At 41.0% G+C, this 25,389-nt stretch overlaps 1 protein-coding gene and 1 long non-coding RNA gene across 5 annotated transcripts in view; one reads left to right on the top strand and one right to left on the bottom strand.

The window, feature by feature from the left end:
* LOC145551940 (uncharacterized) overlaps nucleotides 1–17,936 on the bottom strand; it is a 41,451-nt gene extending 23,515 nt beyond the window's left edge. Inside the window, exons 1-3 of one of the 3 annotated variants that reach the window (XR_014087824.1) lie at nucleotides 17,802–17,936; nucleotides 17,421–17,570; nucleotides 6,225–6,534 (exon numbers count right to left, since the gene is read on the bottom strand). This is a non-coding gene — a long non-coding RNA (uncharacterized LOC145551940). The other 2 variants (XR_014087826.1, XR_014087825.1) reach the window with 2 other exon arrangements.
* Nucleotides 17,900–25,389, top strand: part of wnt7bb (wingless-type MMTV integration site family, member 7Bb) — a 47,006-nt gene continuing 39,516 nt past the window's right edge. The window contains exon 1 of one of the 2 annotated variants that reach the window (XM_008411134.3): nucleotides 17,900–18,039. In XM_008411134.3, the coding sequence (XP_008409356.1) occupies nucleotides 17,969–18,039 (71 nt within the window). In that variant the 5' untranslated portion in view covers nucleotides 17,900–17,968. Of the gene's footprint in view, nucleotides 18,040–22,986; nucleotides 23,160–25,389 lie in introns of those variants that run through there. The other variant, XM_008411132.3, reaches the window with a different exon arrangement.

The raw sequence follows: 25,389 nt of genomic DNA, 5'->3' as shown, positions 1-25,389 counted from the left end.
ATATTAGATACACTGTCTTCAGGATTATTTCATCCAGATCTGCAACAACCTGATCAACATTAATTTATGTTCATTATATGGATCTCCTGCTTCATGCAACCAAACCTTTACATTATCCATAAAATCAGAGAATGCTGTCACCTTGGACTGAAAATACACAGTTTGTCTTTTCACTTCTTCTTCTGATAATGGCAAACTCACAAAGGATTCATGTAAATCCGTTGCATCTTGATAGCACTTAATAAACTTGACAAAGTTAGAAGATATCCGGAACATTTTCTTGTGACGTCATTAATGCGGAGATTTTCTCAATTTTGAAGCTTGTTTACACTTTAAACTTCGTTTTTCTTGACATGTTTTTATATAAAACTCCAAACCCTTTTGTGTGAATTTGATGGTTCTTTTCTCTTGTGACATCTCAGTGTCATCCTCTTTGCTCTTTACATCAGACATTTAGCGATTCTTTGAATTATTTCACACATTCAAAAGCGGCATAATCCAGGAATCCACAGATGAAGCACAAACGTGTCTCTTTGTTTAAAGAGGTTGATTCTTGTGAACAAACATTTCCAGGATGGGCGTCGGCACACGCCTGGATCCAATTAGGCGTCAACTTGTCACATCAAACACATTCATCAGTCTTTGCAGTGAAATAATGTCTTTAAACTCCAGTAGTTTCACCGTTTTCCTATACGGCTTGAACAATATTACCACGAACCAGTTTGATGAATGAGTGACGTGTCAATCCAGGCTTGACGCAGCAGTCGCTTCATTTCATCAAAGACGATCCAAACCTTTTGTTTGATGATGATCCTTGAAATCCATAAATCCAGCATGTCAATTGATGTCGGAATTTAGTCCTTTAGTCCACGGGCTGGTTCCTTACTTGATCCATGGGGTGTTTTTACTGATCCATGGGGAGGTTTTACTGATGTAGTGGCGATTGTTTGTTAAACAAACATCCAACAAAGTTCCATTAAGCCACTGAGGCACTGGATTCAGTTGTCTTTAACGCAGGCAAAAGAAAGTTCAATATCCAAACGTGTAAGTTGTTCTTCATTATTTATTTCTTGACATCTTTGCAAAAGAAAACAATTACAGAGATAACTTTTCCTTCTACCTCTCTTGCACTGGTAAAAACCATAGGCCCCAAACCCAAATGCCTGTTGGTCCTTTACCAGGCTCCTACACTTATAGAAAGTGGACCAACCCACCTCACTTCCTGTTTGCTTAGAAAAACAATAATAATAAAACAAAAGATAAATAAAATCAACAATTATTAACCTACAAATAAGTTCTGTAAATAATACAAAAAATATAAATTTAAGGATAAGCTAACAAAATTCAAATGGATAAAGAAAATAAAGAATAAATAGCTCCAACAAGTCCTGATGTCAGTATCCAAATATGTTTGTCATACATATAAAACATATTGAAAATTGTTGTTAAAAGTACTTTAGCAGAGCCTCTCGTGGTTTGTACTATTCTAAAAAAAAAAGAGATGCATATAGAAAAACCACTCAATCTGTAAACTTAGTGTTTAAGACTGAAGATTTTTTATTTGTTAGTGTTTCTAGAACATAACTTTATTTATGTTCCATTTTATGTTTACTTGTGAGTTTAAATGTTTAGGCTACAGCTTGTAATTGCATTTAGCACAAAAAGTTCTGCTGGTTTTCAGAATTCCAATTACTCAATTAGGGGGGGGGGGGAGTAAAAGCCACTAACATGTCATTACTGTGAACATGACTCTAGTGGCAGTTACAAAAACACAATGTAAAACTACAAATCACCGTTTCTTGATAAAGTAAATAAGCGTAGAGGTTGACCATATCGTAAATTGTACTTTTAAAGAATTCTGAAGCTTTGGGGCAAGTATTAGCTTCGTTAGTGGCTAGCAATTAGCCAGTTGCGGTATTCTCATAGCGTTCACAAATTATTTTTGTCTTTATCTAGAAAACTCCCCAAATCCTGCCACACAAAACATTTTAAAGTGGTGGAAGCTCGTTCATAGCTGTCTTTACTGAGTGTTGTCAGTAGCTTTCCCTGGTAAGCAGTTCGTGAGAATCCGCCGTACTCACAGCGTAACGAAGAAAGAATTCGTCCGCAGCTTTTTCTTCTTCTTAATGGTGGTTGGGATAAACCGCTAGGTAAGCATTATCGCCACCTACTGGTAATGGAGTGTGGTTGTAAGTAAGTAAGTTTCTTCAAAATAAGAGTCACAAATTGTGTTACAAGCTTAATATCAGACTCAAAATAATATATTCCACTTAATTCGCCATATTAAGTCACATGACTAAAGTAAGGCAGACTTCCTTTGATGTTTTAATATAGCAAGAACTCGAGCTTATTAAGAGCTAATAATTGCAAGCTAGTTTTGCAAACCATGTCGTTTTAGCATGGTTTAAACCATCCATCCATCCATCCATCCATCCATCCATCCATCCATCCATCCATCCATCCATCCATCCATCCATCCATCCATCCATCCATCCATCCATTTTCTTTACACCTTGTCCTTTAGTGGGGTCGGGAGGGTTGCTGGTGCCTCTCTACAGCCAACGTTCCGGGCGAGAGGGAGAGGCGGGGTTCACCCTGGACAGGTCGCCAGTCTGTCGCAGTGGTTTAAATCAGGTAAGCTCAATTTTAGAAAATATATTACAATGTAACAGATTCATTTGAGTAAATTAATTTTCATAATTGATTCGACATTTAAACAGAGCATTTTTAATTACGACCTTTGAATAAAATCTATCCAAATAAAAAATAAAAATTGTTCTACAATAATGTTGAAGTTAACATGCAATTAAAAATGAATTATTGAACACGAATATTCCACATGGATGCTTTTACTTATACCTGCTTAGAGCCAAACTTAGAAGAACATGGCTTCGAGATGCAAATGTTTCTGTGCTTGATGGTGTAATTGCTAAAACAAAGCCCAAAATAGAGAAGGGTACAATAAAAGAATGGTTGAACCACATTCTAATGAAACCAGATGGGGTAGCTTTTATGTGCTTCAAAATTTAGTTTATGATGGGTTTTACGTTATGACTGTAAATATCTCTATAATGCTGTTGGGCGCTGAGGTAATGGCCCTAAACTCTGTGGGGAAGGACGGCCTTTCAACTGTTCTGTCACAATTTTCACCCAAAGCTCCGAAGTCAGATCAAAGGAGGCCTCTCGGGAGCTCGAAAAGGAGACACACCGAGAAAAGGAGGAGGAGGAGGAAGCAACGGACGAAGCCCCAGTGCAGCTGTACTCCACTGGAACCTTTAAGTGCCCTCTGCGCCCTCCTGCTGTCAAATAACCCCTGAATCCTCTCTTGTGGCAAACTGCAGTCAAGCTGAGCCTGCCGACAGGCTCTGGCAACCCTGACTGTCACTCTTTCTGCGTCTGCGGAAACGTCTTCTTCCTCTGCAACCCGAAGGGGGGAAACTTGAGGGCAGACGCACAGACCGAACAGACAGACAAACCGCAGGCAGCCTTTGCGCTCTCGGAGTTGAAATAGCAGTCACATTTCACAGGAAGTCATTGCTCACTGCGATGCTTCGCTGCTCAGACACAACAAAGTGGCTTTCTGGAGACACAAACACGCAGGGAGAAAAGTGTGGGGTTAAGTGGAGGCCAGGGGCAGCATGAGAGCTGAAATAAATTGTGTGCTGAATGCAAATTGCACCGGTTGAATAACGGATATGTGAAATAAAACTGAGGTGAGCTGCTTTTTGAGGAAAATCTCAAGCTTTGCTCAGCCGCTCTTACGGTGCAAAAGTATTTGTGCCCCTTGAAATTTTTCAAGTCTGGAACCACAAAGTTTGATCTATCTAAGGCGAAGAAGAACAAAATATGTATTTTTATTCATGTCAAACAAAAATCTGAAGAGTGTGGCATGCTTTAGTGTCCTGCCACTTATTCTGCAGTTTTTTCCTCTACCCTCTTTGCACTCCTGCAAACTGATATTTTTTTCGTTTTCTTTTATTCCTAAGTGGAATCAAACTAAAAGGCTTAGCTTCTTAAACAAACAGAACCCTGGATAAATGTGAAACATATTAACACAGCTGAGTACACAACCCACACACACCTCAATCACACCAAATCATTTAAACCATTGTTAAACCCCTTGGACACCTTCGCCGACGCTCATCCAGTTTTCGCCTAATGTGCATTCTGACCCGACAATGCAACCTCAAACCTCACTCATTGGTACAGAGCAATTTTCTAAAGATGTCAACGTCGATCCAGACTTGACCACTGAAAACCACGACACGCATTAGTAACTCAACTGTTCAGTCGAAGAAACTGCGTTTAGCCTTTACTGACGAAAGGAATCGGTGCCTATAACACCAATAACACCGTTTCACTTAGCTACCATCTCACTGAAGCAGGAAACTTCTTCATCTGAAAAACAAAAACTAAAAACTTCTCAAAGTTTTGTCATTGATGTCCTACAAATGCTGAATCAGCAAACTTTAACATGGTCGAGTTGATGCCGTCGTGTTATCCTGTGCCTCTGAACAACAGCACAGTTTGAGCTATGAATATGGACTAAGACGTTCACCTTGTCTGGGATCAGTTTTACACAGGTGTGTGTCCTGGTCCTCTGCTGCTTAGTATATTTCTATAAAATTCACGTGTCCAGTGGTGAAACGAGCTCCATCTTCCCCCAGAGAGCAGGCGAAGAAAACAGAACCTTGTCAGCAACAACTGAGAAAAAAATTCAAAGCTCCCAACTTCTGCTTGGTTTGCATCTCTCGGGCCGGCCATTCTGTTCTTGAACATTAAATGATGTTATTGCGCAGAAAAGGGGAAGACAAACCCACTTGAGCCCCGAACTCGTAACTTTTAACAACAAGATCAATGCGCTAACACTTTGAGCAATCCATATTTGATTTCTTCCAAATGCAAGGGAGAGAAGCAATAAAGGCACCTCTCGCCCCCACCCCACACACAACATGCGTCACTGCGGCGATGTGCAATGTTAGCTTTCTGCCGCACAAAGCTTTCCTCATAGAAAAAGTTCAGAGCGTGTTCTGGCCTCCTGTTTGCTGTGTCTACTTTCATTGGGACGTCTGATGACTTTCTTTTTTGGCGTTCTCCCGTTAAAGACGAATTTGTGGCGCTCATGACCAAAGACAGTCCAGTCGCTAGTCTCCCACCTGAACTGTGTATCTCCGCAGCTCCTCCAGAGTTACAAGAGGCCTTTTGGATGCGCCTCTGAATTATTCTCTTTCTCTTTCTGTTGTTGGATAGGAGTTTGGTTTATAACCTATTGCCAGCATAAGTTTATCTAGGACAGAGAATAACGTATGCATGGATTATTTACTAGTCTGGATCACTTCATCAGTGATCATCAGTCACATTTGATTGTCTAACAGCCATAATTTTAAGTCATTGGAAAAGACTGGTACATTCTTATGGTCTCTGGTATTTTACTTCAGTCTTGAGAATCTTTCACTGAAAATGAGTTCTGAACAAACGTACACGGTACAGTAAGCTTCCCTCTTGCTGTATAGCTCTGGCGGTCCTTACAGACAATGGTGTGACAGAGTATAATTTTCCTCCCACCTCACTACTGCACATTACTTTGCGCCCCAATAACATCCTTCGCCGTAAATCGGCAATATGCGAAAAAAAAGTCAAACGGGTACGAATACTTTTGCGAGGCACCACACATTTGAATTATTTTTCCCGTAAGTCACCCTTCAAAGAAAGACGCCATTGTCCACAAAAGCATTATCTCTCCCCGACTATCGAGTGTCGGAGACCTCCAAGAGGCTCCCGGACCTATTTAAAATGTCCGATTACTGTTGTGGGGTAAAACAGCCAAACAAGCGGTGTGCGGGGCCGTGTAATGGATCCGTCCAAACATTCCTTTGTGTATGTGAGGCCCCTGCAAGGTTCAATGTGCAGCTGACACAACAAAGAGAACCTGTGTTTGACGGGCGGGCTGATGCCAGGCCTGCTCCGAGGACGCCGGGAAGGCCGGGACACTCTGAACCCATCTTAGGTTGGACTGGCAAAAGACGCTTGACAAAGATAGAAATGTTATCAATGCTCAACCAACATGCTGCTGATTGACTGTGTTTCACTTTAGAGGAAGAACTGCTGACATGAAAATGAAAAATCGTCTTCTTTTCATAACACTGACCCTGTGGAGATGAAGTTCTTTCGGGAATAATGGAGATGGAGGCTTTAAAGGTAAGGAAAAAACGAAAAACAACTTTATTTAACTTAATTTTTTTATTATGCATTTAAAGTGAGCGACATGTATCTCAACATGTGTTGAAATGTCACTCAGAGTGGAAGAAGCCACTGCAACAAAGGTCACGTTGCAGTTTCTAAATGTCGTTGTGAACCTTGTCCTACCGGAGGTTGCTTCCTGTTAAAGGGGAGTTTTCCTTTCCGCTGTCACTGCATGCATGCTCAGTTTGAGGGATTGCTGCAGAGTCAACACCGCAACGCCAGCGATCGTCTCCTGTCGCCACGGTCACATCCAGGAGGATTGAACCTCTCTATTCAGTGACTCCATGCAGTCTGCTGGGTTTCCTTAGATGGAAAACTTTTTTAAAAACACATTTGATGCATTGGATGTAGGTATAATAAGATAACTAGATTTACATTTTTTTTTTTGCAAAGTGCTTTGAGATGGTGTGTTGTGACTTGGCATTTTGTAGACAAACTGAATTGAAAATCAGCCAGGGCAATCGTTAATCATAAAGATGATTCTGTGTGTTGGTAACTCTGAGAGAGGAAAAGCAGTTGCTGCAAAAAAAGGTAAAGACCAATTTATTAGGGAATTGATTTCTGTCATCTATGGCAATGGTGGCGTTATGCTGTGGGACCTTGTGTTAAAATGGTTCCTCAAACAAAGTGGACGCGACGCAAAAATTGAGAACTACCTCCAATCGTCGACATGTTGATTACCGAACCTCGTGGCTTTTTTCGACAGTTTGGATCAGATGACTGACGCTTGGAAACAATGTGGTGATCTGAACCTCGGTCCATTTGAAAATGTGCAGGTTCACCTGGACGCCAGGTCTGTGCATACTACCTGTCCACCAAAATAAACCAAATCCATCAAGAACAGGGACAAAATTACAACGTCTGTCCATTTTTTACCTTGTATGGTTGAGAAAAAAATGTAAGAGTATAAATTTGAACTTGAATAAGTAATAAGTAATTTGAATTCTTACTCTTTTATCACAACTCCAAGTGCACATTGTAATAACCATTTAACAATTAAAAAAAATAACTATATTTATGTATTCAACAGACAATAAAAAGTAAAAACAGAAAATAGTAAGATAAATAGTTATGTCAACTGACATGCAGTTTTACACAATTTGTTTGAAAAGGAGCAGGTAGCAGATAAAAGATCTCTCGATTTCCTGCACCTCTAACTTATTTACACATTTACAGTAAACTCCAAATAGTCATTTCGACTGAAATTATTTATGCACCGAGGAGAAGTGAACTGCAAAGGTTAAGCAGGCAGCGATTATCCACACCATTTGAAAAAGAAAAAAAAATTGCTTTAAGTTGATGCGCTCATCCTGAATGATTTACATGTGTGGGTTAATCAGCAAAATAATGAAACTCTGGAATAAATAAAGGCAAGCCTGCTCTGTTTTAGGCCGATCGAACTTCAATGCCATTTCAAAATACAAGTAATTTATGATATAATCCAAGACAATAATAAAAGAATGTGGGTTTAAAGTGTCTTTTTTTTTTCATGTTGTAACAAAAGTCTGGAGCTGATTGTTTTTCCACATTTTCACTAACCACTTTTCAACAGAGCCAGAGCGCAGTCTCGAAGTGTACCAGCTTCTTCTTCTCGGCTGCCTGTTTGTCTTCGTGATCGTGCCACTGCTTGGGGAGTGAAACGCCGCGTTATCTCCGTGACCCTGACTGGCGAGTCGAAACCTTTTGTCGGGGTAGCGAAAGTCAAACGGACTCCGGCGCATCTTTGAAATTCTAAGTTATTTCTCAACGAAATTGGCCCATTCGTTTCTCCGCGAGTGCAACCCGAGGCCAAGCCTTGCCCCGGATTTGTGCGAGCCTTCACAAAGAGCAAACCTCGGGCCGTGCTCGAACGGCGAGGGGACGCTGTTTGAGTTGGGCGCAGTGCAAACACAGACAGCGCACGGCTCATTGTGTGAGACGGCCGAGAGGAGAACCAACGGCCTCCTCACACTGCAAACACTCCCAGCTGTTTGGCGGTACGAGGCGTGTGCATTTGCCCGCGCGCGTGTGCCTGTGTGTGTGCGTGCTCTTTGTCGATGCACTTGTGCTCGTCCGTAGTCGCGGTCAGATACAAATATAGCGCCACACCTTGAGTCAATGCCACTCTGTTTAGCTTTCACAGATATGTAAACTCCAGTGCCAAAGCATGCATTTGATGTACCCGTCAAGTTTACCCAAAAGGAGAGGAAAGTTAATACCTAATGCCTTTCAGCAAGGCTATCCTCAACATTAACCCGCTCTATCCCCAAGCAAGGCAAAACACATTCATAACCTTTTCTGATACCAAAGACCAATACATATTTAAGCCCAAGATGACAGATTGATGTTTTTAAGCATTTTAGATGGTGTGGTGGGGTCCACTTCAAATCTAATCTTGCCTTTTTCCTTTATAAAAATACTTGATATAGTACATAAAGGGAAAAACCTTAACCGACTAAGTTCAGTCAGGATTGAAAAACCTATTGAATCTTGCTCAAGGTTAGATATAACATAACATTACCTTGGTATTTGGTAAAAACCTGTCATTAATACCTTTAGTAATCACCTTCTAACCTGTGTGACTTGGGATATGCCTTTTTTAGTTCGTTCAGAAGCTTCTCTTAATAGTTTGTTGAAATTTTGACCCATTAATCCTGACAGAAATACTCTGAAAATGAGCACTTCAAAATGTTTACTTCGCTGTTTTCAAGGTACTTTATAGCTAAGCTTTTGGTAAGCTTTGGAAGACCCGTAACATTCTAGCTGATTGTTGTGAGATGTGGTTCCTTCTTCATGGTGCCATTTATTTTGTGAAGTGCGCCGCTCTTGCACTCAACGTTTTCTTCAGCTGGGATGGTATAGGATGACATTTTGTATTTGGAGTAGTGGGTTCTTCCTCTCTGATTGCCCTTCCATCCCATGTCAGTACAGTAGTTTCACCTTGGATAATTGGACCCTCTTATCAGAGTCAGCCAGTATCTTTCCCAGGTTTTTTGCTTTTTACAAGACTGGCGTTCCCCTTTATCGGAATCCTGATTGTTTGAATACACCAGGTGACAACATGTTCACTCGTCTGAATTCAAAGCAACTTCTGGGATACACATTTTGAACCAAAATGTCTCCTTCGTCTTTATACCACGTTAGAAATCGCAACAAAAAACGAACCGGACTTGTGAATGTCCACAATTCTTTTTCTCTGGTATCTTAGTTGATTTGTTGTTGTTTTTTAATGATGTCACACACTGGAGGAGTTTGTTCGATACATCCACAGGTGTGCCTGTGAATTCAAATTCTGCGAACTACCCAATGAGAAGCTTACAGAGCCATGACGTCATTGTCTGGGCTTTTCAAAATGATTTAAAAGTCTCTTTTACGGTTTTTATTCTTTTTGCTAAAACCTGTAAATCTAAGCAGCCTCATATCTACTTGTTTTCATTCATAAATCACAAATGGAAACAGCGGTAACCCACACAGCTGAGAGCCTTCAGAAATAAATTTGAGTATGTGAAATGATTGGAGTTATGGTGTGGTAAATGACTACAAAATCTGTGTCAGACGTCTCCCCGCTTCATTCTTACATAATGATAATAGAATGAGGATACTTAATACAGTAATGGTGGATGAACTCTGTAGTTGTCATATTAAATGCCATAAATTGAGGTTTTTAATCACTCGTTCTTACTCTTCTTGTTGGCAATGCATTCTGTCTGGCTTTTAAATGCTGTCTCCTTGTGATCTGTTGCATCTGTTAACATATTCATCAAACCAACACTTTTTCTAATTTTTTTTAATGTAAGGGACTTCTGCAGTAAATTAGAAAAACGTTACATTTTTACAAGACTGGCGTTCCCCTTTAGTGGAATCCTGATTGCTTGAATACACCAGGCGACATGTTCACTCGTATGAATTCAAAATAACTTCTGGGTTGTAATTCTGGCAACATGCAAGTTAACAAAAGTCAAAGAAAAGAAGAGGTGTGCTCTATTGTACCTTGAAGCCTAAAAGATGGTTACACTTCCTGTCCGCAGCAGGCTCCCACACGGTAACAACCAAAACAACAACCACTCAGTTTTAATATATAAGTTAGGCTGGGTAATAAATTAGCCTTCCCTTTATATTTATAATTCTAGTGAAGAACGATAAAGAGTGAATTTGAATAAAATGTGAATAACGTGGATAGAAACCAATAAAAACATAACCCAGAGGAGACTCATTAGTTGATCTCATCTCTGAATAAATGAAAAAGAAACTGGTTACTGTTATAAAACCATCTGGCTCCCTCTGTAATGGTGTTCTTCCATGTCTTCTTATTATCCTTAATGTTATTAAGAGTAGCTTGACTTCTAGTGTGGTGCCAAACTGTTTTTAACATGCTGTGATGAATCTTTCCTCATTTCTTCCACAGTACTGAATCCACAGTTTTAATTGTTTTTAATGAGATGTTTTTAGCAACAAATTATGATAACTGTGCTTTACTTGCGCTTGCAGATTTAATAGCTGTATTTGACACTGTGAACCATAACAATTGCAAATTCAGATTGGAATAATGAGTGAACATCCTTTGGGGTGCCGCAAGGCTCCTTTCTTGGTCCTCTTCTGTTTTATCTTTATTTGATCCCACTTGGTGCTCAGAGTTTCCTCCGAAAACCTGCTAAGCCTGGCAGTAGGGGCACTAGGGCAGTTATCCAGCAGCCCGCCGTGTTTTTGTGCTCAAAAATGTTAAAAGTTACAAAAATTTTGATGTGCACGAACAGGCATCATAATTTTGAAACAATAGCACGTGAGTCCAAAGAGCAGGTGCAGGGACTGCTCCCCAATTTCATGAGTCAACTATAAGCCTAGCTTCAACTGTCTTTACTGTCACTCTTACTGGTGTTTTGAAAAATTTTTTTTAACTAAGCAAACGATCCTCAGTCTGGTGGGAAGGCAAGTACAGCCTGGTGGACCACCAGGCTTAAAGTCCACTGGGAAAAACCCTGGTGCTATTTTCTAGCATTGTGGGCCATTTCACGTATATACGGATGATTGTCAAATCTATTTTACTTTAAAACACAGTGGTTCTGTTCAGCTTCCCCTTGACTGTGTTGGTGTTATCAAGGAACGGATGGCACAGAATTTTCTTAATTTTACCAAAAAGAGGTCTGAGGTCATGTGTTTTAAATCCTGTGGCTCCATCTGTGTCGCTTCCTTTGACTTTCCTTCTTTGGTCCTGCATGAAAAATCCAGCATCACAAATTTATGAATAAGCTACTCCTGTCTAGACACCAGGTTGAGACACTGATTCATGCATTTATCACCTCACCCCTGGATTATAATCACTCTTTTGATTGAAGTTAGCCAAGGAATGCTCCATGTGTCACTGTTTCAAAAATTAGACAAAAACATATTTTTGTTGTACTGCACTTTGATTAACAGGTATTTTGCATTTTTGCGTGCTTAAGAAATAAAGTGGTTGGTATGTTACATTACAGTACGTTACAGAACAGTGCGTTATGATACGGTGCGTTACGTTATGGTATGCCACCAGTCATAAGGGTGCACTTTCTTTTCTTGTTTTAACATAGAAAATAAAGGTATAAATCACAAAATGTCTTTTCCATGCAGATTAATTTAACCCACGTATTATTCATCCAACTATTTTGGTTTTCATGCTTGTCTTGGCTTCCCTTGTGTTGGCAAGGCTTCCCTTTTTTTTGTTTTTTGAAACTTTGAACTACAACTTTAGCACTTTTAGTAACTCGTCAGCCAGTTGTAGTATTTACAATGCTCACAAATCATTTCATTCTTTCTTTTTTCAATGCTGCCTGATAAACAACTTGAAAGTGTTGATGGCTTCTTCTGTGCTTTCGTAATTGAGTCTCATTGAGAGTTTTTGTGAGTCAAACTCTGTCAACAGGCAAACTCATTTTAATTAGTAATATCCTGTCAAACCTTTACCAAAAAAAAAACAACAAAAAACTGCAGACAATTACCATAATAAATACCTTAGTATTGGGAATATAAACTAAAAATCAGTCTATAGTTTAGTATGGTGAAGAATACAAAGTAATGTACCACTGAAAAGCTGTCCATGCCTTCTGTTTATCAACAAAATCCACAAAATAACCCCATTAATGATCTTATTTTTGGGTTTTTTCCACATTAAAAGGAGATTAATGTTAAATCCAACTTTCAAAAACAACAGTCACTGGTGTATTTCAGATTGTAGATGTGTTGGAACCAAAAACGACAAACACATTTTCTTCCTGGCATTGCTTTTTGCCTCCTTATAATTTTCAAATAAATCAGAAGTGTTTGTGCAGACAAAATAAAGTCACACAAACAAACCATAACTTATGTTGTTTTCGGCCTCACAGAAGTCCCCTATAGTGGAATCGGGATATTTCCCTGCTGAACTGTCACATGCAAATACAACATTTATCAAATGGTTATTACTTCACTTTCTGCGAAACTGTACATGTCCCTTGAAAGCGTTTATAGGCCAGCTCTCCACACATGGCACTGTAGAAACCTAATCTCGCTCATTCCAAGGCCTCCTTAACTTGAAACTGTACTCTTTTCTTTTCTTCAACTTGTTTTACTGAGTGGGCTCTTGAATAGAGGCTACAGCTCTGGCACAGTATCCCTTTACTGTCAGATTTAGGTAAATTTATCCAGCCTCCCTGTTCTGTCTCAGAGCTTTGGCCCGATCAAGAAAACACTCACGACAGTTTGGCTCATAGGCTTGGTAAAAAGGGGACTTTATGTAAACAAAAAATATTGCAAATTACTATTTGAAGGATTTAACTTGGGGAAGAAAACACTAATCCCTCTCTGAGCTCAAGTTCAGGCTTTGAACAAGCTCTGTTTGTTGTGTTGGGCGCTGTGAATAACCTATTTTAAAACCTGACTTTGATGTGAAGCAAAACCAGATAGCTGCTAATTGATGACAGTGCAGCTGCTAATGATGTGTTTCTCGTTGTTTTGTACGTTAAAACTTGATGTTGCTTAGTACTATGTGTGTAAAAGATTATTTGAGAAGTAAATTGGCAAAACTGCACAAGAAAACAAACAAACCTCCTGCCAAAAAATGATTTAGGCAAAAAAAAATTGGGCTAAAAAATGACTTAGGACATTATTTTAGGAAGGTGACGATGTCCAAGTTCGCCATATTGGATTTTCAGGACAAGGTTGGTGAGAAACGTTCAGCTCTCAATTTAATTTACAACTTCTAGTGATCTTTTTTGTAATAAATGTTCTAGCATCAAACTTTGAGGTACTGACTTCAGTGAAAATTAACAACAACAACAACAACGATGTTTTAAAAAGAAATACACTGTGGGAAGATTTGCCATTTCTCAGTGTGGATAATTTATCTCTCTATGCGAAATCAATTTAGTCCTTCGTTTCTGGTATTTTCTTCTTCTCCTCTGAGTGCAGCTCGTACAATCGAACACACTACCGCCCCCTACGAGGTCATAGTGAAAACTGTACGTCTGTGAGTGGAAGGCAAAAATGGCATGAATAGAAATTCTTGTTTGCCCATGAGGTCAAAGCCGTAATAAGGCCTTAAAGAAAGCCCCAGTTTAGTTGCACTTTTGTTTTAAAAAGTCTGTCAAGATTGCGGTACTTTAAAAATGTGGTATTTACTGAGGTGGTACTCGTTTCATAACCGCTGGAGTAAAAGCGTCAAAAAACCTGCTACTGCAGTGAGCGAGTCAGGATTCAATCACACAACACTGGGTGTCCATATCTCAGCTGCGGTGGAACAGGGTAGGTCCTAAGGCCAAAGCCACAGTTAAGAATAGGAAGACTGCCGTTGGTTGGTTGGTTTAACCTTTGACACCCTAGTCACTTTCTTACAAAGTACTCCAAAGTTTGAAGTTACTAAGCTCACTATATTCAGACAAAAAAAAAAAAGGAAAGTTTGAGGAAGTGTTAGACTCAAGAAGAGCTAAGAGTTCTACTGAGATGTCTGATGGAGATGGAAAGGGGGACTTTGCAAGCAAAGTACAGCTATTTTCCCCCTCCTGCCTGGGGCCCAGAGTAGATGCGGTGGACCCAGCCCCAGACGCCACTCCGTGGTTTGGCACGCTCTGCATTTCAGCCCTCTCACTGTTTCCAGTTGAACCAGCTCCCATGCAAACACATGGGCGACCGGTGGGTTTTCTTATTTAGTTGTCGGTCAATAGTACTTAATAATATTCAAAAAGACAGAAGCAACATTGCGTACCCGCGCTTGCCAAAAATGTGATCTTCCTCTCTAGTCTTCCAAGCCTCTGAATCTTTAACGTTTGCAGAAAGTGAGTTCGGAGCAGATTCATAACAATGCAGTGCAATCTTAAAGAATGAGAAAGAAAGAAAGAAAAAAAAAAGCTTGGCGGACACTTAAAAAGTCCAAGGAGGACAATGATTTCCTTTCAGATGCCTCTAAGTGGAAATATTTCACATGCAACGGCCTGTATGTGCAGCGTGAAGCACGCGCGGCGATGTGGCGTCCTCAGATTGATGTCCTCGCTAACCCGAGTGCTCTCATCCCCTGCCTCAGCTTTTTGAAGTTGAATAAACAGTGTGTCATAGGATCCTCCAGATACCACCCAAGTGCTACGGCGTGTGAGAGAGTCTGCGAGTACGAACAGTGCCTGTGTCTCCGGCTTGATTTGTGGGGCCTTCAGTCGCCGCAGCGAGTGCAAAAAAAAAAAAAAAAATCCAGGAAGGGCCCCCGGGGGACTGTGTACGACCAGTGCACTGGGAACGCCGTCGACGAGCATAGCGTCGATGCGTGTGACATGTCTGCAGTGACAACAGCGGGGTGACAAATAACGCTGACGCACACTGTCCCCGGTCTTCATCCAGCCACCATAAAAACGGAGCTGGGCCTTTGAACATTTTAATTAAACTAAAAGGGACCATCTCCACCCAGGCCTGTGATTTAGGAACGTTCGAGGACAAACAACACCATCTTTTTACAGGGTAGACATCAAATGGATGTCTTTTTTTTTTTTTTTTATGTCACCCTGGTTCCCTGGAGTTGACTTTGATTATTTCGAAAATCCATCTGGAATTTTGATGGGCATGTTTTGAACGAAACAAGGCCTCAAGACAATAAAAGCGGGGATGTCTTGAAACAAAAGGTCTCTGCGGTTTTGTCTGTTTCTCATGCTGAACAACAGCCTCACAGTCTGTGCACTCAGGAAACTCATGTCTGTAATTTTAGTTTATGCTGTCATTATTACAACACGTTAGCAAATGTTGATGTCTTTTTTTTTTTTTTAATGGTTGGAAAGGGTGAGTCGTGTCATGCGTTATTTTAACGGAGCCAAGTTTGGACTATGAAAATGAAAAGAATGCAAAAGTTAAAAGTCAGACTTTTGCCGCGTCCAAAAAAGCTAACCCCGCTTCGCTTACTGTATGTGTCGATACCGTCGAGAGGTGGAAGGATTTTCCCCGTTCTTCCTTGGAAAGAGGGTTTGAGCCCAGTCCGACTGGACGGAGTGTGTTTGTGAAAATCTATTTAATGTCGAGGACTTTGAAAGCGTCACCACAGTCGAATCCCTCTGAAGGGGGTCGATGTATTTCAGACGGCATGTGGAGTTCGTTTTGCACATCAGCCAGAAAGTTCAGTTTGGTCTCATCCGACTGGCACATATTCTTACACGTATTTACGCGGGTTTACAAAGCGTCAGAGTTCGTTTTCGGGTCCTGCCGCAGATTCTCAGTTAGGAGGTGGGTCGTCTCATTGTAACTCTCAAAAGAAAAGCGTCCTCACAGCATTTGGATGCCACCCCCCATGCTTCCCCGTAACGGCTTCTCCCACGTTTTTTTGCTGTGTCCCCAACATCAGGGGTCCCCGATCCTAGCCCAACAGGTTTTAGATCCACCTCTGCTCCAGCATAAATGAGTCAAGCGACTGCAATACATCGTCAAGATCCTCAATAATCATCCATTCATTTTAGTTGTGTGTGTGGCAGATGGGAAATACCTAAAACATGCTCAAGCCACTGGACCGAGGACCAGAGTTGGGGATCTCCAGAAACTGCAAATATGACAAGACCACTAGCGGACATATTTTACAGTGTAACCAGAGATGCACTGATCGGGCCAGTGGCAATACCAGTACTGATACAAATTCTGGATTTTCTTTGAGGCATTACCTGATAGTTGCAATTTTCACCATTCCCCAGATGAAACAGGAAAAAAAACCTTTCTGCATTTAAAATAAACTTTAGAAAAATATATATTTTCTAGAAGGATTCCTGGCTAAACCTGAAGGAATTATAGTTGCACATAATTTTATTTAGTGCCAGTGGATTAAAGGGTGGTTAATACAAAATAATATTTTATTTAAAAAAAAAAAAGTTTTACTTTTTCTCCACTCCCCAATTACATATGCACCTCTTTTTTTTGTCTATTACATAAAATCAAAAATAACAGACAGTGACGTTTGTATCAACTGACAAAATGTGGGAAAGCTTAATTGAGTCTCAATAAGTTTAGTGAAGCCGAACTGAACTGTATGCAAGCTGCTGCTACTTGGCCTCCAACATCATTGGTTGGTTTTGATGCAGTTAAAAAAACAAAAATGCAATTGTTGTATTTAAATTAAGAATGTGAAAAAGGCTTGATGCGTCATGATGCTGAGACTCAGATCAACGTCTCACTGCCACCAGAGGGAGTTATGTGATGACTCCCCCAAGGAATTTATTCGTACATCTGGACAAAATTCACAACTCGATAAGAAATAAAAATCTGTTTTCTCTATACTCCCCCCCCCCAGTGGGTCTAACAGAAAAGGGCACCAACGCGACATATTTATCAGAAAAGCCAGTTCATCATAATTACTCATTATTAGTCATGCAGTGCTATGTTGTCTTGTAAGGCAAACAGCTGGAAAGCCATTTGTTTTTTTTTACTGGGCTTACTGTTGTGGTGTGGCCCATCGGAGGGGGGGGGGGGGGGGCGGAGGGGGCACAGAGGGAGGGAGGGCAGTCCACACTGCCGGGGCAAAGTCGTGATGTTGCAAGCGCCCAGTTAAGGCTTATAAAAAGGCCATTCCGTTTCGTTCCTCGTTAGTTTTCTGTACAACAACTACACGTGTTGAACTCAGGCTGGAAGCCCGTCCCATTCACTGCATATCTCGTGCAGGTAGGGGAGGAGTGGGAGGAAGAGGAGAAGGAGGAGGAGGCGCACAGCCCTTTTGTTACCTGTACTAGACGTACCTGGCTGTTGGACGGTAGTAACATGCTGAGAGTTTGAGGTTGCGGGGAAATACTTCCAAGTCAGATTCAGAGAGTTTGGATTTCAATCTTGTGAAGACAGCAGTGTTTTTCCTCCCCTCCTTGTTTTCTTTCTTCTTTTTCTTCTTCTACCTTTTAAATACGCACCGAGGGTTGTGGGGGGAGGAGGGAGAGCGAGCGAGAGAGAAAAAGTTAATTAGAATTTTAGCTTTTCTTTTCTTTCTTTTGTTTGTTTGTTTTTTTTTTTTTTAAAGTGAGGACGAATAGGAGCCACTTCCTCCCAAGAACTCATTCACCTGTTTTTCCCCCAAATTGCGGTCACGTTTCCAGCTTTCGTTTTTCGGACTCCTCTCAGCATCTCACCTGTTCTGGACGATGGGTTTGTCGCCGTCGAGGATCCCCAAGGAGCTTCAGCTTGACGTGACGGGAACCAGGCGGTATACGTGCCTCTGGGGGGGTTAGGAACGCTGCAGATGTGAACGCCACTTTGTGTTAACAGTGCATGGCCTCTGGATAAAGTGCTACCGATCATGCACAAACCCCTCCGAAAGTGGAGTCTCTACGTGTTCCTGTGTTTCGGCATCATATACCTCAGACTAGGGTGAGTTTTTTTTCTTCTTCTTCTTCTTATTCTTCTTCTTCTTCGTCTTCTTTCCCTCCTCTCTCATAGCTTCCTTGCACGTGCGAGCTGTAAAATTGACAAAAAAAAACAAACATGCGCACTTGATGTGTGGATTAAAGTGCCCTCTGACCTCACGTTGAAAAAAAAATTTTTAATATCAAAATTAGATGCATCGACTTTTTTTATTTTTTTTTTATTTTTTAATAGTCTAGTGAGTAAAAAGTAGCGCCCGCTTGCTTGTTGCAATTGACACCGAGAGGCTTTATTTGTTTCGTGTCAGGAGGCTCTTTGCTATTTTTTTTAATTTTTTTTTTTTTGGTTGTTGCACAAGATCATTTCAGCCAGTGTCTCAGCTCCCGATCCTGCATACCTTCATTAATAGCGGCAGACTGAGTTGTATTTCCACATTCCATCGCCTAGACTGAGATTTAAAAAAAAAAAATTTTTTTACGTCTTTACCTGCTTTGCAATGGCTCAGAAACACAGGACACCATGACACATCATCCAACGTCTTCATAGCTCCGTAAAAACTGCTACTATTTTGAGCGTGTTTTGCTTGTAACTATTGTTTTGCCAAAGCCGGTCCCAGGATATATGAGGGCCACGGCACAGTGCTACTGGGGGGTGGGTGGAGGGGGGGCACCACTTCAGTTCACAGGGCAAAAGACAAAAATTTCAACTTAAATCTTCAGGTAGACCTGATTGATAAATTAGTCTGCTTGAATTGTGTACATGGATTTGATGTAGGAGTTGCATTTTTTTGTGTGTGTGTGTCTAAATTCATTCATTTTGTTTACAGCTTAATTGAAATATTCCTATAACGAGTTAAAAAAAATTCCCAAGGATCACATACAGTATAAATCATCCAGAGACGAACAAATGGAAATGTCACTTCATCTTGTTGTGATATTGTGGGAATAATATCAAAGTGGAGAAAGTTTTTTTTTTTGTTTTGTTTTGGTGAAATGATGAGAGACTTATGTTAAAACGAAGTAACTGTAATATAATTTAGCATTTTCAGCACCCCAGAACCTCTAAAATGAAATCACTCAAAAGTATCCTGAAGTAATATTCTAGTTTATCACAACTTCTCTGTTTCTCATGTGGATGTCCCGAAATCATTCCTAATGCACGTTTAGATTTACAAGTCTTACAATTCATGTTGGGCTATATACGTCAAACTTTAGCATAACAGCCTGTTGTCAACTTAGACTTTTTTTTTTTAATGGTTCGAGCTCAATCAGTTTTTGCATGTCGTCACAAAGTAACCAGCTTGTTTTACGGTTAACTCATTAATCAACTTTTGATTAAGTCAACTGTGCATCAGGAGGCGTTTTGCTCAAAGTCATGTCACTTTATCTCATAAATAAATCAACTAGGAGGAAGTACCCGTTGATTTTTACACACAACAATTTCATGGGTGCAAAATAGCGCCGAGGTTAGCGCTGCTACCTCACAGGCATCGGGATATGCGGTTGAAGGTAACGGATGAATGGACGGTGCGTTTACATGCGCTGTGTGAATTTAAGTTAATGTTGAAGCGGATTATTTTTAAGGTTCCCTTTAACCTCGGGCCGATCCGTGAAACTTAATTTGTGTTCTGTGTATGATTTTAAGCGATTCCCAAAGGTCGCTGGAGAAAATAAATAAAAACAATGTCACAAGAAATAAATTTAAGCATGGAATCTGTTGCAATTCATCCCAAAAGTATACATATTTTACGCTTCCTGCAATGAATATGAATCCTTTTGTTTGTGACAGCAGTGAGCCATGGGTTGTATTGTTCAAAAAGAAAATAATAGATTGCACATTTACAAAAACCAGAGACATAAAGTATCTGGTGAAGCCCTGAGAACTTAATGAACAGTGGCACCAGTAGAGGAGAACCGGGCGGGCCGTCGTTAAACCCCAACATGGCCTCATATGCTGTCTGTTGTTCTGCTGTGCAGTAAAAAGGCTTAATGACGGAGAGGATACCGTGACTAGTATCTATTATTTATTTATTAATGCTTGTGCAACATTTGAACATTCGTAACAAGCCACTTTTAAGTCAGTCACTCGCTGCTCGAAACTGGAATCCAATGTTTTTTACGGTTTTCCCTTCGACCAAACAGATTATATGCACAACAGGTCCAGTGAACATACGGATTCAAGAGACGGCAGCATGAGCTTCGGCTAGTCAAGCAAACACCCCGTGCACAACACCAGCATAACGTTTCCGCTGTGGCGTTAAGCTTTGCTGCGCCACCCCGACTTTATCGCTGCTCACCATCTGGCTGCCCCTTCTGAACTTTCTCTGGCTATCGCTTGACAATAGCTCCACTATGAGGTAAAAGTAACCCATCTTCATGTTTACTAATCCGGAGCTCTTGGCTCACTCCGTCCATCCTTTCACTCCGGCTGAAAATCTTTCATGGTACCCTCTTTGCTTCCAGTGCAGGTGTTGAGTGAGAGTCACAATGCTGGGGCAAAAGAACGAAAGAAAGAGAGGAAAGAAAGAGAGGGAGGAAAGAAAAAAAAACTCTGCGACATAATCTTCAGTGTTTTATTTCCTTGCTCTGATTCCATTGGACTCTCATAATGTTATGCAGTAGATTCCTCTTATTTATATAGATATATCAGCTAACATGGATGGAGTCCTTTTTCGGATTAAAACTGTGTCGTAAAATCATAGCTGTCATCTTCAGGTTAAATGGAAATCTAATTCAAGGAATAAGAAAACGGGCAGGCAGATTATTGATGCCTTATCTTTTTAGGACAAGTATGAAGCCTTTACACTGCAAGAAGGGAATTTGGAGGGAATTATACATACGAATTCTCTCAAGTGTATCAGTTTGTCAATGTAATGTACATTAATGGTTAAATTATAACAATATTGCCTCATTTTGAAAATAATTGAATGGACATGTATGTTTAGTCCAGTCAGCCGTTCTTCCCTTTCATTATAGTGTCCAACAGAGAACAGTAAATACATTCACTTACTGTTCTCCATAAACGCAGTATCAATTCAGGGAAAGTCAAGACCCATAGTAAAACTTTGTGACCTACTTTAGCTTGTTTAGCAGCAGTGCTAATGCTAAAATCGGCTTTGCTAGCTTCCTAACTCTAGGAAGTTGTTGGCAGTTAACAGCTTAGCTTTTGGCTGTCAAAGCTTCCCGTGCTGTATTGCTAAAATAAATAGTATCAGTTTGAATCCAGCTTTAGGTAGCTTAGCAGTAGCCCAAATACTAAACTGAAACTTGCTAGCAAGCTGAGCCCTAAGGTAATCACTGCAAACAAATTGTACATCCAGCCATGACTTGCCAGCTTCTTAGAAAAGAGAGTTTGCTACCATTTCACTAGCAACTATTTTTATTTCTTTTTAAAATAGTGGAAAACCATGTAACCTATTTGAAGAAACAGCGAATTAGCTAGTTTGTCACATTTGGCCCTTTCCCACTAGTGCCTAGCAGAGGCTTCGACCGGGCTCAACTCTACTGCTCTCAGTTACAAACAGGTAACAGTAAAAGTGCATGTAAATACAAACAAACACTCAGACGGGTCTTTTTGTTCAAGTCAGAATATTCCTCACACATACTACATTCGCTCAGACGACAACAAGAACAAACCACAAGCAGAAAAATCAAAATACTGAACCAAGAGGCAGAAATAGCACAACGAGAAAAGGTACAGAATTTCACACAATAAAAATAAACACAAACTCAGTAGCCTAAAGATATATATCTCCGTACGAATATGTTAGCTTACATTCTGTATGCAAGCTAATATTTTTCACCAGTGTTCGTTTTGTAGACTAAGCCAATCTTAGCCATGGTTTTTGACAGCCAAATATTTTTACTAAATAATAAAAACTCATGATGGAAATGGCTGACGTTTTCCTCAACAAATAAAACGGAGATGAAAGCAGCTGAAGTCCAATGTTCGACCTGAATTTGTAGGATTTAAATCTCAAATAAGGAAAACCATGGGATTGAGAAATGTCTAAGTTCATCATATCATATAAACTGCTGATTTATTTGTACTTCACTTCAAAACAAATATATAAAATTAGAGTCAGTATGAATTTAAGAACTTCAGCTGTTGGATTAACCTGAGTGCAACTGTTTAAAACGGAATAAGTAAAAGGTCGAAACATCCATTTGAATTTATCTAATGGATGTTGAATTTATATATTTGCATTGCGCGTTCTTGTGGGAAATTACGCAACTTATAACGATTCTGATCATTTATTACGCATGCCAGTCTGCGCAAGAGATCAGATTTGAATTTGCAATCTTAAATCCACGTAAAACAAATACATAAATAATAATTTCACCATGGCAACAACTTGTTGAATCAGAGAGAGAGAGAGGTCGCGTCAGTCAGAGAAGCGTGCGCTCGGTCTGTTTTATTTGAAGCTCACGCAGCTTTTCGTCAGCGTTTGGGTTTAGGGTAGCAGCGGCAGGGGCGGCGGCGGCGGCGATGGTGGTTATAGAGGCTGATCATGAATGAAAACCTCCTTCCCATCCAGCGTGGAGGTGGAGGGGTGGGGGTAGTGGAGGGGATCGGATCAGTGTCACCCCATTGTCCCGCCGTGGCAAAGTGGGCGGATAGCAGTGTCTCCTCCTGCCCAATGGCAGCCGCGATCCTCATGAGAGCGCAGAAGAGGCACTTTTCTGCCATGCAGAATCCCTAAAACCATCATCGCTCCGGCTCGGCTCGGAGAGCCCACAGCAGTGCGCGTCAAAGAGCCTCGGCTGCTGAGAGATGTCAGAGCCAACCTCGGCGCACACACGGCCCTGCTGGGAGCTCGGAGCTGCGTAGGGAGCGCCGCGCAAGGAGAATCTCTGGTGTTTCTCTCTCTCCATCTCTCTCTTCCCTCTCTCTCTCTCTCTCTCTCTCTCTCTGTGTCTCTCGAGCGGACATAAAAGCAGGAATATACTTTTTTTATTATTTTTTATTTTTTTTTTAATTTTGTTTACTTGCATCGGCGTCATCTCACTCCTGTCCGAGCGTGGCCATTCGCTCAATGTCATCATGATCATCATCTCGTCGCGCAGTGTACTGCTGTCAGTCTACTACCCGCAGATCTTCCTGATCCTGACGAGCGGAAGCTACCTGTAAGTTAGAGCCAATTAACCCAACTGCTCCTTAATTAGCTCCGGAGCCTGCCTGCTCCGCGGCTCATCCACACCCACACCCACACCCACACCGCATTTTAATTGGGTTTTTTTTTAAATCCCACTTACTAAATACATCTGAAAATACATGAACGTTTCTCGCTGTAGATAAAGTTGGAGGAGTTTTTTTTTTGGACAGCGCGTAATGCGCAACGAGCTGCTTGTTTGTTCGGTGCCAACCACAATGCGTCTCCTTCTTCTACTCGTCGTTTTTTAATTGTAAAATGAAGTTGGGGGATTCCAATCACGGTGCACATCGCCAGGAAAGCCACCCACGTGGGCTGATTAGTTACACTTGAACGCGGCGTCATGTCCGCGCGTAACGAGCCGCGCCGTTGATTAATCGGTCGCCGCCTCAAACGGTTTTTTTGCATGTTCCGGCCAACATCATTTTGTTCATATGCTCTTTAAAAAAAAAAAATCTTTTTATATAAATCATTTTGCTCCAGAAACTCGTTTTCGGATTCATTTCGGCCACTGAGTGGCAGAGGTGTTCTAGACATTTCGGATGTGGATTTTCAGATTTTACGTTTTTTTCTGAAGAGAAAATGTCATGTGTGCGCGGTGACGTTTGTTTGTGTGTTGTTACATCATCTTTGGTTTGTTCTTGGTGTGTGAGTGTGTGTTGGTATTTGATCCTGCGTCCTTTTGACCTGCTGGCAACAAGTGATTGACGCAGAGGCGTCTCCAGACAGCGGAGGTGAATGAATGGACGAGCGCCCCCTGGGCCCATCAGGCACTTTTCTCATGTATAATTATGCTTATCATGAAGAAAGGTGTTCATAATTCCCACTAAAAGTACATTTATTTAAAAAGTTTGCTTTCTTTTTTTCTTTTTGTAAATATTACGTCTTGAGAAATCCCAAATCGTGTCTTAAGGAATCTAAATTCAGCATTAAAATGATCTCCTTCCCTCTTGATCCGCTAGAGGTGATCAAATCCAATCCAGACTCCATTAAAAGAACTAAACTAAAGCAACAGAGGCTTTTTTTTGTTTTTGCTTGTGATTTTTTTTTTTTGAAAGAGCAGAATCAGATGCTGCAGTATCAGCCAGCTGCAGTGCGCAGCCACGCTTCACCGTAACACCAACACCGGGGCTGCGAGTCGCCGGAACGCCTAGATACGGTGACACGGTCATTAAACGTCGCGATTCTCGACACGCCGATTGCGCTGCGGACGTATTTTCCTTCCTCATTTGCCTGAAGCAGAACGCTGGCTTTTTCCAAAAATAATTCCTCATCCACTCCATCCCTGCTCTTCTCTCTTTTTTGCTGCCCAGAGACCCCAAACCTGAGTCCAAAATAGATGTGGTTTCCACTACTATGAATAGGGATGGCTTGCACATCAAAGCCACTCAGAACAGTGTCTGTTTTAATTCTCTCAGCATAATTCATGCCCAAATCTTTTCACCAGCCGTTTCAATAAGGGTTAAAAGCAACACGCCCGTGTCTTCGCGAAATATATTTTGACACGTTCCTTCATAGAGTTTATTTAAAATGCCTGTGGCAAAGCACGGCAATAGCAAAGTCTCCGCTTTCTGGAGGAACTTTGCTGCCGTGACCAGCATTTGAATCCGTGCAACTTCAATACGTTTTTATCCATCTCCTCTTATTTCATTTTTAAGCCGAACGAGCATCTGTTCAGGATCTGGAGCAGTGTGAATAGCCAGTAAACAGTCGTGTTTCTAAACACAGAGAAACAAGCGGGAACAAAGCAGACGATGAGACGTTTCAGAGAGTTTCTGTTGCTTCGGTTGCTCTGAAGCAGATCCAGGATGCTCCGTTGACCTTTTCAGACCCCGTCCTCAAGGCTCCCCCTGGCTTGCAGCTGGAGCCTCATGCTGAGATGCGACACGCTCTCCGGCTAGACGCGGGGCCCGCATGAGTCTGTCACTGAAAGATGAAAGATGGCCCTCCCCGAGGAAGAAATAGTGCGATTAGAAGAAAAAGAGAATGATGCAGCATGTTCTAATCGCCTTTATGTAAAACAGGAAGACAACGTTTAGTCGTCCTGCTGCTAAAATAATGTTATATTCTCTACGTTTCAAACACACTGCATAAACACAAAATCTTGATGAAGTATTTTTGGTCAAGCTTCTAGTGCAGACATCTCAGTACATGTTTCAACAAGCTGAACAAATAACAAAATATAGTTTTAAGTCAATAATGAT

Source organism: Poecilia reticulata, chromosome 6 (assembly GCF_904066995.2).
Source record: "Poecilia reticulata chromosome 6, P_reticulata-male-v2, whole genome shotgun sequence".
Taxonomy (NCBI): Eukaryota; Metazoa; Chordata; class Actinopteri; order Cyprinodontiformes; family Poeciliidae; genus Poecilia; species Poecilia reticulata.
Note: the sequence above shows the minus strand (reverse complement) of the source record. Positions and strands in the feature narration are given on the sequence as shown.